The 17,814-nt window shown below is 35.0% G+C and overlaps 2 protein-coding genes and 1 long non-coding RNA gene across 3 annotated transcripts; 1 reads left to right on the forward strand and 2 right to left on the reverse strand.

Moving 5' to 3' along the window:
• Nucleotides 1-1,206: 1,206 nt before the first annotated feature.
• On the reverse strand, nucleotides 1,207-7,812 carry LOC113712428 (protein PIGMENT DEFECTIVE 338, chloroplastic). Its single transcript, XM_027235849.2, has 8 exons — nucleotides 6,846-7,812; nucleotides 5,545-5,619; nucleotides 5,374-5,445; nucleotides 4,859-4,939; nucleotides 4,600-4,697; nucleotides 2,798-2,923; nucleotides 1,705-1,753; nucleotides 1,207-1,586 (listed from the first exon to the last, which is right to left on the reverse strand). Exons 1-8 carry the CDS (start codon nucleotides 7,716-7,718, stop codon nucleotides 1,407-1,409), a joined length of 1,554 nt encoding a protein of 517 aa, XP_027091650.2. The 5' UTR covers nucleotides 7,719-7,812; the 3' UTR covers nucleotides 1,207-1,406.
• Nucleotides 7,813-13,164: 5,352 nt separating this feature from the next.
• On the reverse strand, nucleotides 13,165-16,560 carry LOC113711848 (purine permease 3-like). The gene is made up of 2 exons (XM_027235077.2): nucleotides 15,853-16,560; nucleotides 13,165-13,783 (listed from the first exon to the last, which is right to left on the reverse strand). Exons 1-2 carry the CDS (start codon nucleotides 16,558-16,560, stop codon nucleotides 13,430-13,432), a joined length of 1,062 nt encoding a protein of 353 aa, XP_027090878.2. The 3' UTR covers nucleotides 13,165-13,429.
• Nucleotides 14,745-16,730, forward strand: LOC140015367 (uncharacterized). Its single transcript, XR_011821999.1, has 2 exons — nucleotides 14,745-15,741; nucleotides 15,890-16,730. It is a non-coding gene; the product is annotated as an uncharacterized lncRNA (long non-coding RNA).
• Nucleotides 16,731-17,814: the final 1,084 nt, after the last annotated feature.

The raw sequence follows: 17,814 nt of genomic DNA on the forward strand, positions 1-17,814 counted from the left end.
AGTGATAAGTTGGCACCCCTTTTGGCGGGCAAAGAAAAAAAGCTTATGCCTCATGGCATCCCCTTGTGCAGCTAATGATGTTCCATTTGGTCTGACTTTGCTCACTATTCTTTTATCAACTTTGTTTTGTTTCTGTTTTATGGAGCCCCAAACCTATACTTAGCATAGGCAGTAGTCACTCAAATTAGCTCATTGAGAATCTATCTCGCTTTGATTAACTGAAGAATAATGCAAAAGTAAGCCATTCAAAAACAAGCATGAAGAAGACAAAAATGAAATAGAGCTTCCGAGGAGGACCAGGAAAGACTAAACAATGCTCAATATTTCCATGCTTAGTAGCGTTATTTAAAAGAAAATGTGGCCAAACATTTCTGACTTTGGGGCATCTTTCTGGAATCCTGCTTTGAGCCAAGAGAAGTTAGATGACTTGTAGAAGCAAACAAAATTGTCAATATTGCTCTCGTTCGATACAAGCAATGGATACTGATAAACAAAAACATGCGAATTCAATCCTCCTGAGTCAGACGTAAGCGTAGAGATTAAACAAAGAGAAGACAGCAAGAAGTTTCTGCTGAGCTAGTTGAAGTATCCAACGAATAATCTGCTTTCCTTGTACTCCATCTTAATTACTACAAGATTCTTCAAGCGTTCAAATAAAAAGGGATGCCTATTTTCAGGTATCATTAAGTGTCCATTTGATACTGTCATCACTCCGTATGAAGAGAATACGACTTATTAGCTCTTATTCAAAGAGTCGGGATAATAAGTTATTTATCTGCTGAACATGCCATTTGAATGGAGATGCATACAGCGAGGCCAGTGCAAAATTGTGCCAGATGGTAAAATCGTATGGTACAAGAATTTAATGCATTATTTTCTCTTCCACTTCCACCCTTCTGGGGCTATGTCAATGATGCCTTGCAACTACAAGACTCATAGTTGGAAGCACATGCCTTAGTGCAGACTACAAAAATTTTGGCATCCTAAGATGCAGGAATAATCTTTACAGAAGATAGCCTGAGGTAAAAGCACATCAAGAAGTCAGTCTGTGGACAAATAAATAGCCATGAAGAAGAGGCTATAAGCAAGAGAAACGGATGGTAGTACGAATACAAAACACCTAATTGATTATGTAAATAATCAAGCAGAATTTACTAGGGCCTGTCCTCTGGATATCCTGACAATTAAATTGCTTAGCTCCTCTAATTTCAGATGGCTGGTGATTTAGATCTTGTAGTGCCCCGTTATAAACTTTATGATTTACCTTGATCATGACCATAAATGAAGCTGCCCAAGTTGAAATTTGCTTTCAAGCGCATCATGGTTGAGGGGAGGAAGTGGTACAATCTGTGGAGGCTTCTGTTGGCCTTTCCCGATTGGGTTCCTTCTGCTTTCCAACTGTGAAACTATGGGTTTGGTACGCCATCTTTATCAAATATAAACCATTTCCAATTTGCTAGAATATTTTCTTCATCTTCAAAAGGTATTGAGTTGGCCGGAAGAGGATCTGATTTTTGGGCTGCTGAAACGGCTGGCATCTTCTGTCTGTACTTCTTTGCCATCTCTTCAGCTTCAGCAAATACTTTCTGGTACAAAATAAAATCCAACATCAACCTAATAGCGGAAACATTAAATACAGATGCAGTCTGCCATACATTTGGACGCACAGTACACAATTGAAATGCACTTTCAAAATAGTCGTACCTCCTTGTTTGACAGAAACAACCCTGGCTCACTTTCAAGTTCAGCTATACTGCATGAGATAAGATTAAGAAAAAGTGAGCTAGACCGCTAGCCAACATTTAAAAAAGACTTAACTATTTGCTTCACCACACTGCATGCATAAAACTTTAATATGATTATATGAGATCAATCATATATTTCTTGCAAGCTGTATTGCAAATTAGCCCATCGAAAGAACTTCAATATGTATCTTTGAAAGAATTCATAGACCAGCCAAGAGGAAATAGCCTTATTTCGAGTATAACAGTTGTCTGGAAATTGCATCTGGTGGCCAAAAGAATCATGACCTAAGCATCGGGCAAATCCGCGAAGTGAAACATCAAGGCTTCAAAAACTAACCCAGACAGGCAGCATTTTTTTTTTTTTCAAGTGATATAACTTCGGCACAGAATAAACCCAAGCAAAGGCTATCCATGCTATAAGATACAATTAATTCACCAGAAGATAGAAACTATCTTGCAACTTATTCTTGCTCTAAGCAGGCATAAATCACGATCTGTGGTCAGCTAATAAACAAATGGTATGCTTTTGAAGTTGAAGATGGCAGAATTTAGTATGAATTTCTCTTGATTAGTACGTCCTCCTCACACATTCTGTCCAAAGCTATGGGCTGGGAAAAGACATTAAAGGTCTAGAATGCTTAGGAAAAAAAAAAACAAAACAGGGGTACTTGGCCTGGCAATAACAGGTGACTCATTTCAAGTTAGTTGATATGTAATTGAATATGCAAACTACAGAAGGAAACTTCAGCTTGCATAGGCTTCTGAGCTGTCCAAGTTTTAATATTTCACGAATTCACAAGTATAGGCCAACAGAAATAAAACATTTGTTCCTATGTGAACGATTAAGCTAGATGCCAAAGATGTTCAATAGTTCATCTATCCAGATCAGAAGTTCCCTTCTCCCTTCTCAATAAATTTATATAGCTAATATGAATGTAGCAATCTGGGTAGTCATCAGCACTGTCTTTATGAAGTAAAATATTGACATTTGTCCCAAGAACAAATAGACATACGATGATGAGACCAAAGAACCAGTTAACCAAATGACCTACCTCAGAGATATTTTGTCAGGAAACATCGACTTAACAACTAGAACTTTAACCTTCTCATCAATTTCCAACAAATTGCTGACAGAAGCAATTCGTCCCCGAGTGATGTTTGAGATATGCAATAATCCACTGAAACAGAACAAAATGAAAATCAGTCCACAGTTTGAAAGGATTAATTGAGGATTAACTTCAAACAACCACCACCCTGGTGAGGCTATATACATCTGGCTCCTTCAGTTTCTATCTGGAAGTATGTAAAAGATGCACAAACACATGTATACATATAGGCACATGTTCAAAAATATTACATTACATTTACATATGTAAATACTAGTTATTTAGAAAAGTCTTACACATGAATCAATATAGAACTCCCATAAGTATAATAAGCCCTCTAAACGTCACAAGAGGAAAGCTTCACAAGGTTTTCAGATATGAAGACTGCATTGTGTAATATAGACAGCAGATAGCAGGCTGCCCTATGAAGTCATCAATACCCAATCCTGTCTCTGCCAATTTTTGCCCAATAGGAAGAAATATGTTTTTTTTTAAATTTCCTTTTTGAGTTTGCCATAAACAGCACTGCCTTGTGCATTTTAAAATTTCCACCTAAGTCTCCCATAAAACAAGCACAAAAACCAGCATTGTAAAACAGAAGGGACATCTGATTGGTCAAGCAAGGTGGACACAGAAATGACTACTAATTTCATTGGAAGGAAATTAAACACGATGAAAGAGTTTCATTGTCTGTAACTAGTTGGAGATAAAGGTTATATTTAGGGAACTTCTCCGCTGATTAGATGAAAGGAAAGGGTGAAAGAGATGAAGTCCATTCATTCCCATTACTCTCTTCCAAGGAAGAAACAGAAACTCTGGTTCCATGAATTGACCACCATTCTACCCTGTCATATTCAAGATACATTCCTCTCCTTACCATGAATATATCTGTATTTCCTCCAAATTCCTGTCCTACAAGAGAACTCATTGCCTCTTCACTTGGTATATGAGTAATTTTTTAAACTTAAACTCCAAAGTAAATGAATGCTTCCTTGGCGTCACATGAACTTCAACATGATGGGACTCCTTCTCCTCTTCTCATTCTTTTCTTTTCTTTTTTTTCCCGTCTTGTTCTTCTTCTTATTCTCTCTCTCTCTCTCTCTCTCTTGTTTGGGGGGGGGGGGGGGGGGTGTTGGTAGGTGCTGAGCTGAGCTGGGAGAGTCACAACACAGAGGAAAGCTTCACCTCTCTCCTCTCTCAACCTTTGAAAACTAGGATGGTATATAGATGTCAGCTGTAAAGTTAATTCCATTACAAGGAACATCAACATTAGATGTAGCAATATTAGTCCACAATATCCTAGTCATATTCAGACCAGAAAATATGAGCAGAGTGCAAAAAACTTATAAGTCACTTCAAATGAAAAGCATTTTGATGCCAAAAAACTAACTGAAAGGACTTTACCCAGGAAAAATAAAGAAAGGGACTTCAGTGCAGACAATATATCAAATGGACCAGCTTGACGCATACAAGGCTGAGTCATTTATCAACATAAGGTAAAGAACACAGACAGCAGTCTTGATGGTAATTAAAATAAGCTCTGAGATTTAAATACTTTATTTGGTTTCTGGGTTTCTCAGACAAGCTGGATTTTGCTTTGGTCCACCTATAATTTCTTTTAACCTGTTCAGTATATAGTAGGTAACTTAGTTATCTAGTCTCCAGGAAAGAGGAGGAAAAAGGAAAAAAGAAAGCGAGAAAGCTTGAAGCATTTGATTTTGACTGATATTATTGAACCTTAAACTCACCTCCTGTTAGTCTCACCAATCCTGATCTGAGCACCGTATGGAAAAATTTTCCTGACCGTTCCCTCAAGAAGTGTCCCCTCTCGAAGATTAAGGACTTCCTGTCACACAAAATAAGCAGGAACCTTCAGAAGGTGAGAGGAAAGACACCTAAGAAGCAATGAATAAACACAAAACTGGAGAAAGACAAAAGTAATATAAGACTCAAAGATCATAAGGTATAACATGAAGTGGAAAAGAAAATGTCAATCAAAAAACTGACCCAAGCATCCTTCTCACTGAGTATCAGATCATTTGTATCTTCATTTATTCTCTTAATAAGCACATAGAGCCAGCAACCAACCTGCGAATAGCTAAAAAGGCACAATGAATGTAGAATATGTAGTTAATCCCAACTATAAATGAATTAGTCATAAGCATTTTTATCAACCAAGAGCAACAAAGAAAAGAAGCCATCACAGGCATTTCTGTCCTTCCATCACCATAGATGCCAATTAAAAGGTTGGTGTCAGCAAACCCAATCAGAAAGGCTCCTCAGTCAATAAAACTCATTTTGTTTGGGTTTTAGCTAAAACTACTGACTAGAACTTCTTCTCATTTCTGGCTCTTTTTAGTCCAGATTCCAAATGAATATCTGTCAGGCACATTATAGATCGTCCAGGAAGAGGTCTAAATAATCTTTAAGGTGGATACATGCATCCATTAAGTACAAACCAAAACCAAAAGAAAAACCAATATAAACCAGTTGTAAGAATTTTAAGAAGGCTTGCAACTCACATTCTCTTTCAGCTCAGTGTAATTGCTGATCTTATTCATCAACTCAATCTTTGGAAGAAAGGCACGTAAACCCTGCAGAATCACATTTAAACAATCAATAACTAAGGTATATAGTTGTCAAAATTCAGATAGCACTTCTGTTTACGAGAAAGAGAGAGAGAGAGAGACCACCTCTATTCTAGTAAGAAGACCACCAGTATTCCACTCTGTTATTGTGATGAGAATAGGTTCATTGAGTTGCTTTATCTGCATGAGGTATAGCATAACTCCAAACATTATTGAAATTAAAAGAATTAGCTTTACCGGAGTTACAATTGAAGCTAGTAATATTAAACAATTCAAAATAAACATCAATTCTAGGTTTCAACTTAAGAAAAAGGGCTAAAAAATGTTTTATATTCTCCTTTAGCTTTAGGTACTTGCAACAAAACAGAACGGGACATGTAAACAGCTATCCCAAGCAGCATTAGCAGACATTTAACGGCTCTCTTGTTAAATCTGGAATTTACATGTTATTCAATCTCAATGACTCTAATGGCCAAAGATAGCCTAGCTAGATGTTTGGTCAACAATTCATAATTGTCTGGGAAGTAGACAGTAGTTAGTTCTTTTTTTTTTTTTGGGGGCTGCTCATATGGACCATCAAAGGTGCTTCTTTCTCCAACTCCAGGTATTTATATGTCCATTCAAACCAACATCCTGCACTCTTTAAATCTTGGACATGTCAAAAACAATACCAGAACTTTACACAAAAAAATAAAAAATAAAAAAATGGAGGACATATGACTGTCGGTTTTGCCATGAAAAGGAGTTTGATGCCAGAGAATGGCATACTATGACTCTGTTTGCTAGGTTAAGGAATACAAAAAGGTACAAGAACAAAGGAAAATGACATTGGCCAAGTCTAATGCGCATTATACCCATGAATGAAGAATTATGCTTCAACCCGACTTCTCTAGTTTTCTGCAAATTACAAATGCATTTTCAAATGATATGCCTTTTAAATTCTTGTCTAAGTAAGCATTATTACCATAGAGATGATCTCAACTAATCTTAGTTAGCTCTAAATTCCTTTCCTAGATAACTCCATTTTCAATACAAAACAAAGGGAAAAAAAAAAGTTAAAAAGAAAAGGGCACCGAGCAGGAGTTATCCACTCGTGTTTATGTATATGCTTCTCATCCACAAAATAGTTATATTGTGTTAACCACAGAGTCTATGTGTTGAGTATACTCCAAAAAGTGCTTGACAAAAATTGCTCAAATATTTGTCCTTTCTCCCTCCAAACCTCTCTACTTTCTCCCTTTCCATACTAGGAACATTAACCAAATCTAAAAATTGGCTTTTAGGATTGCAAAATCTCCTTTTTCTCTAATATGGAACCAATTCAGGGGCACACATATCATATTGCAAATATGAGCAGAAGTGCTGTAGAACTGCCAAATAAAGGCTTGAGAAGGTGAGAAAAGAACCTGCCTCACACGATGCCAAGCAATACGTCTGAAGAGTCGTCTTGTTGACAATAATGGCCGGCCACTGAGTGTTCTTCCCAGAACCTCAGCATAAAGAAGTGTTCCAGGCGCTACTACTGGCCTACCTGGCATTGCTTCCCGACTCACAGCCTCATCATTTTTCACAATCCCCGCCTTCCCATTAACCATGAACTCCTCTGCATCGTTCTCTAAATTACATAACAAATAATTAATCTCTTTATCATACAGTGGCAGCACTTCTTTTGTCAACATTGTCCCTAGTATATCAGCACCAACATTCACATCAAGCCTATTCTCATTGCCTGAAACCACAACTCCAACAACCAAATCACCTGGTTTAGGCTCATAATACTCAATACTTACTTTCTCATTCTGATAACCTTCTCCAGTTTGACTCCCCTTTCCACCCTCTTCTACGTCAATTTCTTGCCGTAACTCATCTCTGGGCTTAAAAAACTTATAAAATTCCTCCAAGACATCGTCTTTATCATCCTTCTTCAATTCTTCCTCTTCAATTTCTGTTACAGAACCATCATCCATTTGCTTTGGAAAAGGCTTATCAAGCAATTCAAGCTCATCAAAATTCTCAATTTCAGGCCTCACATGGGCACTCTTGAAATCCTCAAAGACTTCATTTTTAGAGCAAAATAAAACACGGGTTGTTCCCAAAATTGAATCTGTCGCACGAAATGACAGGTTCCTGAAAGATTTTGAGTTGAATTTATCTGGGGTTTTAGAGGATCTGAAGAAAGCTCTGGTTTGAGTGGCAGAGTTAAAAATAACTGCACATCTTAGAGGTAAAGATGGATTAGCCAAAGAGCAATACTCACAGCAGTGAAGGAGTGGCGGCATGTCTGCTTATCCTCATCTACTTCTGACGCAGTTACAGCCGCTTTGCCGCTTCCTTTTATTCTTTAGCGGCGGTTAACGGAATTTGGGGTCCAAAATGTGGACTGTGGAGGCTAGCAAACAAGACAATGCTACATAGTCTAAACTCTAAAGGGATAATTGCAGAAACCTCCCCTAGGGTTTCTAACATTTGCACTGACCTTCTCTGTAGTTTGAAAAATTACAATGACCTCCCCTGAGGTTACTAAGCCTTTGCAAATTCAGTCCAAATGATTAAAATATTATTTTAGTGAGTGAAATTAGAATTTTTTACTAAATTTGTCCTTTGTACTACACATCTAATGAATGACAAAATACTATAAATCAATTAACAATTAATAAACTTTAAGGAGTATAGTTTATAGACAAATATGCATTATCTATTTAAAGTAACGGCTCTTTATGGGTATTTTACTTTCAAACATTTAATTTAATACAAATATTTAGACTCAAACACATATTTGTATTTACTTTCAAATATTTAATTTTTGTTAAATATAAAAAACTACCAATCTCTCTTCTATAAAAATATTAATATAACACTTTTTCAATTTTAGTTACAAATATTTATGTATTTAACATAAATTAAATGATTCAGAATAAAATATTCATAAAGAGCCAATACTTTACTCATGTAATGGATGAAAGTCATAAAGAATTAATACTTTATGGGTCATTTTTTTAAAAAATAAGCAATTTATATTAAATAAATAACCTACCGATTGTCTTTTTGCAAGAATATTACTGTAACACTTTTTAAATTTTATTAACAAACATTGATATATTTATCATAAATTAAATATTTGAAAGTAAAATATCCGTAAAAGACCGGTATTTTAAATGAGTAATGCGTGTTTACCTATAAAGAGCCGATAACTATTTAAAATACCGGTTTTTTAAGGGTATTTTACTTTCAAACATTTAATTTAATACAAATATTTACGCTCAAATACAGATTTTTATTTACTTTCAAATATTTAATTTTTTTTAAATACAAAACCTACCAATCTCTCTTCCATAAAAATATTAATATAACACTTTTTCAATTTTAGTTACAAATATTTATGTATTTAATATAAATTAAATGATTCAAAATAAAATGCACATAAAGAGCAAATACTTTACTCGTGTAATGGATGAAAGCCATAAAAAATTAATACTTTATGGGCCATTTATTTTTTAAAAAAATATTTAATTTATATTAAATAAATAACCTATCGATTTCCTTTTTGCAATAATATTACTATAACAATTTTTGAATTTTACTTGCAAATATTGATATATTTATCATAAATTAAATATTTGAAAGTAAAATACTCGTAAAGAGTTGGTACTTTAAATGAGTAATATGTGTTTGTCCATAAATTTTACTCCTTAAAATTTATTAATTATTAATTGATTTATAATACTTGTCATTCATTGGATATGTACCACAAAGAGCAAATCTGGTACAAATATCTAATTTCACTCCCTAAAATAATATTTTAATCATTTGGACTAAATTTGCAAAGAATTAGTAACCTCAAGGGAGGTCAGTGTAATTTTTTAAACTACAGGGGAGGTCAGTGCAAATGTCAGAAACCTCAGGGGAGGTTTCTGCAACTATCCCTAGTCTAAACCAATTCTTGTTACTGACCGAATTTTGACTTAATTTACTAATAGTTAAAATTCCTATACGTAACGAATATAATTGAATATACGTGAATTATCATTTTTTGGTGGAGTGAAAGAAGTAGTGTTACTAGTTAACTATAGCCTAATAACTTTTCTTTTATTTTTTAATTTTTAATTTTTTGGGTACAACCTTGTTTGTATTGTATTTGTGGAAAATATTTTTTAAAGATTTTTAGAGATATCTTTTTATCCCATATACATCATTTTTTTCAAAAAAAAAATTGTTACAATAATTTTTTTTTTACAAAAACTCCCAAAAAATACAATCCAATTGGAACCAAGAATGAATGGGGAGTTAGAAGGATAAGTGGATTATGACTAGAGGCAATAGTCCTAAGATTTTTTTGGTTACATTTTACTATTTAAGTTTAATTTGTAACATTATTGAAATTCAGGGTATTTGTAGATTATTTTGTTGAGTTGTAATTGCTTTGTATTACTTTCACCATAGTGAGTTGCTTGTAATCTTATACTTTAAAAAAAAAAAAAGAATATTGTGATCAAGCTAAATATCTTACAACACAATTGTTTATTTATACCTTTTTTTATTTATTTGATAAACCAAAATTAGCTAAGAAAATATTTTTTAGAAATTTAATGATATTGTATATATCGTATCGCGTAGTTCCTTCAAAAAACATAAAGACAAAAATCCTATATTAAGAAAGCAGAGGTTTCAAATTCCACAAAAAGTGTGTACAAAATAGCTCTTGAGTTTGCTTAGAAAGCAAATTTTGTAGCAAAACATGAAGGAGAATCCACATGATTATGTGAATCATCTATCACTAGCTGATTTTTCAGTCCAGTTATTAATAAAATGATTTTGTGTTTACCAAACAAAAAGCCTTTCAAGAATTATTGATTGCCCTCTTTAATCATTACAAAACTTCTACCACTATAACCCTCATGGGAATTCTTGTTAATGGGGAAAAAAATGCTAATTAACACACCCGTAATTAATTTATACCCTCTTAAACTGACATAAATTTTTCCAATTTAATTCATTTCTAAGAAAGCTAATTAACACATGCCGATTAGATTAAGGGCTCTGGTTAAGAGAAAACTCAATACTGTGATTTATCATGTATGTGGGTCGCCTGGGCTGAAGGGATGGTAACTTACGTCTGGCTTTTCTTGACGGGGCTTTTTATGTCTAGAGCAGCTCTTTGGGCGTGAAGTCAGATTCAGCCCAACCTCGCTACTTTTGTAATTTTCCTAAACTTATGTTTTTATTTTATTTTGATATCTTTATGAATTAGATATTTTTGGGGGTATTTTTAAAAATTTTGCTATGTAACAATATATGTGAAAAATTTTTACTATATATTATTAGGTGTTTTAGGGATATTTGTTAAGGTTGTATTTTAAGATATTTTTAGAATTAAAAAATTGTTTTGGTGTATTTTTTTGAAAATTAAAACACTACCACCATCGTCACCGCCTCTTCGCCCCCCTCCTCTTTTCTCACCCTTTCCCTCTCTTTTTCTCCTCCTCTTCCTCTTTTTTCTTCCCCTCTCCTACCAGATCTAGTCTGATTTAGTTGCGGGTTGCAATTTGGTCTACAATAGATCTAGTCTAGCCACGGGCTGCAATTTGGCTCACAACCAGACTCAAGGGAAAGGAAAAGGGAAGGGGTTGTAGGGAAGAGAGAGAGGGGAAATGAGGGGGAGGGAAAGGAAAAGAGAGAAGGAAGGTAAGAGAAGAGGGAGAGAAGGGAGAAGCGATGATGGTAGTAGGGCTGGTGGTAGTGGTGACAGTGGAGGTGGAAGAGAATGAGGGAGAAGGGATGAGGCGATAGTGGTGGTAGTGGGTGGAAGAAGAGAATGTGGTAATATTTGGTAAGTTTTTTAATTCTTTGAGTTTTATAAGCTATATTTGTGATGCTGCAAATCTGGTCTTATCATGTAGTCCTAATTTGTAACCACCAGCTCTTGGGCTGGTGCCCACCACCAAGCCCTTAAGACTTTGGTGGGGACGGAGGCAAGGGTTCAAACGTTGCCTCCCACCAAAATGCCACTCTTGTGGCTCTGCATCAAATCCAGAAAAATTCACTCTGGTCCGGTGGTGATTCTATCCCCATCAGTCCCCCTCTAATTAGAGTAGGAGTAGGAGTAGGGATGACAAATGATAAAAAAAAAAAAAATGTAGTCCTAATTCGTGACCAGTAGTTCATAAAAAAATGCATAATTCTATTCATTTGACGAAGTGTAAACTGTTGCGGAAGCCAAATACCCCATTTGAAAGATAAGTTTTTTGGGTGTTCGCCTAAAATTTTACTGTAGTTTACTGTAAAAGTTTTTAAAAAATTTTTTGAAGTGTGTTTTTTTTTAATATTTTGAAGTGTATAGTTTAAAAATTTTGAAAAGTTTTTTGAGATTGTTGTAACTAAAGTTTTTAAAAAACTTGTAGCAGACAAATTTGACAAAAAACTTGGCTTCCAAACAAGGCTAGTTTAACAGTAAAAACCTACCTTCTCCTGTTAGGAGGCTGCAGGACTCCTTTTCATATGCAATTTACTATGATAAGTGCTTAGGCCCTATTTGGGTTGCAGTGCTTTTAATGAAAAAGCACATTAAAGTACTTTTAATACATCTGGTGAACATCATTTCATAAAATTAGAAGTAGAGATTTCAGCGTGAAAAGCACTTTTAGCAAAAACTCAAATTTGGTGCTTTTAGAGTAACTTTTGTGATTTAAAAAACTAAAACATTAAATTTAATCATTTTATTCAATATTATAAACTAAATAAAGAGATAAATACATTTGAAAATTTTTAAGTTACACGTTATCAAATACAATAAGCACTTATTGAACTATACTTCCAAACACTATATTTAAAAGAACTTAAGCATTTAATAAGTACTTTTATAAAATTCTCTACTAGAGAAGTACTTTTCAATAAACTACTGCAACCACAATCGAATTCTTATTCTATTAGATAATGTGTGATTTTGAATCCTTCAAATGCATTTATCTCCTTATTTAGTTTATAATTTATGATAAAATGGTCAAAATATATGTTTTATTTTTAAAATATAAAAGTTACTGTAAAAGCACTAATTTTGAAAATTTTGTTAAAAGTACTTTTGATACCATAAACTTTACTCCTAAATTTATAAAATGATGATCAAACATCTCAAAAGTATTTTATTACCCAAAAATACTACTTTTAGAAAAAAGGTACTTTTATTACCCAAAAATATTAGGAGTACTTCAAAAAGTACCGCATTCTCAAATAGACTCTAAATTAGCTGTGGAAGAAGTATAACCAATGATTAAAGTAAAGCCATACTCGAGGGGGACTATATTTTCTAAATTTTGCTGGGTAGCCAAAACTCGGCCCATCCTTAATGAGAACTAAATTTGCGAGTAAGCTAAACCTATCCAAGTTTCGTATAAAAGCGTCTGAACCACCATTTCATTCGGCTAAGCTCCACTTTATAGACTCTTGACATAGCAAATTGTGTGATGATAAAATGGCAACATTGAAATTTATTGCTCCCATACCTTAACTTGCATGCCTATATTTTGGATAAATGGCTCTAGAGAGAAGGAGGCAGAGGTATTCAATTCGAGTTGAACTCAAGTAATACATTATTCTGAGTTCAACTCAAGGTAAATGAGTCTGAACTCAAGCTCGGTGAGCTCTTAGAAGTTTAACTCGAGTTCGAGTTCGATATGCAGAGAAATAAAAATTATGGCAACTTTTCGAACGGGTTTGTGCAGAGAGAGCAAATTGAAAAAGAATGAAAAAGTTGAGTCTTTATTGGTTAGTTTCCATTTAACTACGAGAAGTGACATGGATTGTCTATTATTTTTTATCAATCCATTTGGTACAGACAGAGTGATAAACAAAAAATAATATTAACTAGATAGTTCTAAGGAAAATAAACTAAATATCTTATTAAAGAGTAGTGAGGGCAATATTATGTAATTATGGGGGCAAAGCTATGTATTTCTATATGTAAATCATATATTTTGATGGGGGATTAGTATCTCCGTCACTGAATTGGAGTCATCTCTGTCGATTGAGAATCATTTTTCTGACCCTCTATCTCCTCCTTGGACTTTTTATTCTTAATTTCGCCATAAAAGTATGAAACAAATCCCCAAAGAGAGAGGAAAAGAGCAACTCCCTTTTCTGCTTGAAATTTCTCTTGAAAGACGATTACTGCTATAACTTCGGTGACCGGGAGCAAAACGGCTATCATAATGGCGGATAGCAAAGATGAAGCACAGAAGATGACTCCAATTACTCCCAAGAAGAAGAACTGCCAAATTACGGCACTCCAAGTTACGACAAGGTAGTACTCAGCTTCTCCTAGTGCATATGCCCTTGCCTCCCTTGCCATTGCCTGCACAATGATTTATGTAGCAACGACATCAGTCACCAATTGTGATGACATTCGTCAAAGTCAATTGGTCAATTGGCAAGAAAACAAAAAGAAGAAAAGAAGCTATATATTTTTGGAAAATTCACAGAACCCGAAACTTTTAATCTAAGGATCTCTAATATATATATATATATATATAGAAACAGGGTCAAACCCACGAATTCTTTTCGCAAGGCAAACATGGCATGATAACTGCACAGAAAAGGTCGAATTCTATGATTGCGTATGGAGCCAATGATTCATACTTTCCCCCTTGAAAATAGATGAACGTGGTGGCATGTAGTCCAATGGGCGATTAATTGGATAGGACTAAGTTGTATTTTGATAATCATTTAGAGAAGCCTGATCATATTCGTATGAAACAGACTCTCTTTTTTTTTTTTTTTTTAAATGTATATGGAGCAACGGATAAGTCAATGATTTGTTGTCCCCTGATTGATAGCTTGCCATGTTTGGTAGTGGCAAACTGGCAATACGTGCATGGGTAGGCACGTCTAGAAAAGTAAAAAACTCGAAGTAGGCTTGATCTAGTGACAGCGAAATATTTAATGTATGTTCCCATTGATCCGTTGAAAACTCGAAGGACTTGTTTGGAACCCAAGTTTTTTGTCCAGTTTATCTGCTGCAAGTTTTTTAAAAATTTTAGCTACTGCAACCTCAAAAATTTTTTCAAAGTTTATAAACTGTACACTTCAAAATATTCAAAACTCTACACAGTTCAAAAATTTTTTTAAAAACTTCTACAGTAAACTACAGTAAAATTTTAGACAAACTCCCAAAAAACTCACATTTCAAACACGGCTAACTTAGCATGCGTCCACTTATAAAAGAAATAACGACGTTACTAAATAATAGATATAAATATAGAAATCATATAAAATCAAGGAGGTGGATTCTATCACTTGAGTCATATTTTACTTACTACAAAACTTTCGGTGAAGTATTATTGTCGGCCTTTTATTTATTTATTCGTTTTATTCTATACCAAGTAACAGGCAAGATTATAAAGAAATTTCCGATTGGAAGATGCAGCTTTCTTGGTTAACAACATGTTGGCAACGAGGCTTTAGAAAGATATTAGGATCCATAATGAGGCTTTGGAAAGATATTAGTGATCCAAATGAGAGGGTGGCACTAATATGTTGTCAACCTCAACTTGACCACTTATTTTATGAGTGGCGTTCAACCTTTGAAAGTTCAACCTTTTAAAAAGTACTCATTCTACAAGTTGCACGTGGCATGACAAAATGCGGCCTACTTTCTTTAGGGTTTTCTATCTTTCCATTGATAGAATGCGGCCTACCTTTTTTGAGAGTTTTCTTTCCATATAGGTTAGAAAATTCAATTACTCCCTTAATTAATTTCATGCTTATCACAAGAAAATGCTCAAAAATTTTAACTTTCCACGAGAGCCAGCTGTTTGCATGTAAAGTAACTGAACCAGAGAAGTCGAATATGATGGGAAATAAATAGCCACATATGTTTTTCAATTATATATGAATTCATGCATTATCACTGAAAAAAGCTTTACGTGAGTCCCTAATATTCTTGCAACATGGTACAAGTTACTATGATTTGACGACCTCTTCTTACACGTACGTGTTGCTTGACTGCATCTAGACATATTTGTATAATTTATACGATGAATCCATAAAAGTCATACCTAAAACGTGTCTAGGCATTTTTTTATCATTTTTTTTTAGAGATATTATTTTCTAACTACAAAAATCAAATTCTAGTCATTATCCAATTATTATGATCCCTTCAAATCTGTGCCCGTCACCCGGTCCGACGCCTCTAGTTTTTACTACCCAACTGTTTTGATTGAATTCATGACACCAGCCAGTCCAAGGCCAGGCCGGCAGACAAGCAATTATCAACTCAAGAAGCCAGCCGTCAGCGATTCTGCATTATTAATTGTGAGTGTGTGTGTGTGTGTGTGTTTATTCACTTTAAGTTTTGTTTATTTAATCATATAGTAGTATCTGATAGTGTGGCAAAAAAAAAAAAAAAAAGAAAGAAGAGCGTACCTGAAAATCCTTTTTTGCGATCATTCCAACGGTGCAGAAAACAGTGGCAAAAAGACACATAACCAGCTGAATTTCCAGCACCAAAGTGTAAGTAATCGCCTGCTTTGCCTTGAGATACATCAGCTCCACCACTGGCAAAATGAAGCCGTACAAAACCGCAGCTGCAACCGTCATGAGGAACCCCAAAACATACATCTTGGTGGACTCACCCTTGGGCCGGTCACTGCTGGAGTGCATAGCCAGAACCCCGGCTCCCACGGTCAGCAAAACGACAGCGTTTACTGAATATGCAGTAAACTTCTGCTTGACAAGAAGGAAAGCAAAGACAGCAGTGAAAGCAAGCTGTGAAGCAATGATGATGGAAGAGGTCGAAACGGGGAGCCGAGCCATTCCGTAGGCGTACAAGTAGTCGTCTATGCCGGTCACGAGGCCGACGGCGGCGGCGGCAATGAATAGAGGATATTTCATCAACACTAGCTTGGTGTTTGGCCCTTCAGTTTTGCGGCGGTGGAAATAGGAGATGAGTAGTGGGATGGCAATAATAGGAAATCCTACGGTTTGTAACCAGCTTGAAAGCCAGATTCTTTTGCCTCCTTTGACGAAGTAGAGACGCATGATTATCGGGCCACCGCAGTTGCCTATGGCGAGAATCAAACAGTTGACAACTAGCAGAGCTTTGCTCAGAGCGCTGTTGACTTGAGCGTCCATTTCTTCCACCTAAACTTGTTTAGATTCCTTTCCTTTGCCTCGAGTCCTGCTACTCCCTAAGGATATGAATTTATACAGTAGTATAAAAGATGGAGGCCTGAATGGGTTGTTGCGCAAGAATAGAAAAATAATTGTGCTGCAATCAAACCGATATTTTCATCTTTGTGTCGTGGATATGGTTTTATTTATAAATTTCACGTTGTTGAAAAGTGAGAACTTCTGGGAGAGGGGATGAGGCTTGGCTTATATAGTATAGTATAAATATGGAATACCGGCAAATCTGAGGATGAATGGCATGTGCACTCTGTGATGAAAATGACATTAATTATCTCGCATTTATCTGAGGTGTCATCAATTATTGGTCTCTAGCAGCAAAAAGAAGTCAAGTTCAAGCGGTAAAAACTAAAAAGAAGTCCTATCCTCTGCATCGTAGGCCACAGGCGGTTGGTGATGCCATCGTCGGCATCTAGCGATCACAGAATCTTGTCCGCTAATTTATTATAATTCAAAAAAATACCAGGAAATTTTGTAAGATTGAGCAATTCATGAATTAAATTCCAGGTGATCAACTTGCAAAATTACATGGTTGTCCAGAAGACATATTTCTGAGCTAGCTATTTTATCAAATTGTCTTAGAGAGAAAAATATAGTTTTGATATCCAAATTTTGACACATGAGCAGTTTTAATTCCCAAATTTTGGACAAAAACAAATCCGATACCCAAACTTTCAATATTTGAGCAAATTTAGTACCTTTGACGATTTTTTTCCAAAATGCTATCGGCAAGAGTCATGTGATAGTCGCATGTCCGACAACTATTGCATAAAAAAAATGCCGAAAAAATGTAAAATATCCTTCTGATACTAAGTACCAAGAAAGATATTTTAAAAGCTTTAATCACTTGCCCAACTCTACTCATCTTATTCCTTTTCTCCTTCTTTTGCTGCATTTCATCTTCACCTTAGTGTCAGAAAGGTATTTTACGTTTTTGTGGTATTTTTTATACAATATTTGCTAAAAATATGACTATCACACGGCTCTTTCAAGTAGTAATTTGGAAAAAAAAAATCACTAGGGTTACTAAATGTGTTCAATTATTGAAAGTTTGGATACCAGATTTGTTTTTATCCAAAGTTTGGGGATTAAAACTGCTCATGTGTCAAAATTTAGATATCAAAACTATATTTTTCTCTTGTCTTAGACATGCAAATTTATTAACTTGAATGGCACATAATTTGTGAGACAAAGAAATAG

This window comes from Coffea arabica, chromosome 10e (genome assembly GCF_036785885.1).
Source record: "Coffea arabica cultivar ET-39 chromosome 10e, Coffea Arabica ET-39 HiFi, whole genome shotgun sequence".
Classification (NCBI taxonomy): Eukaryota; Viridiplantae; Streptophyta; class Magnoliopsida; order Gentianales; family Rubiaceae; genus Coffea; species Coffea arabica.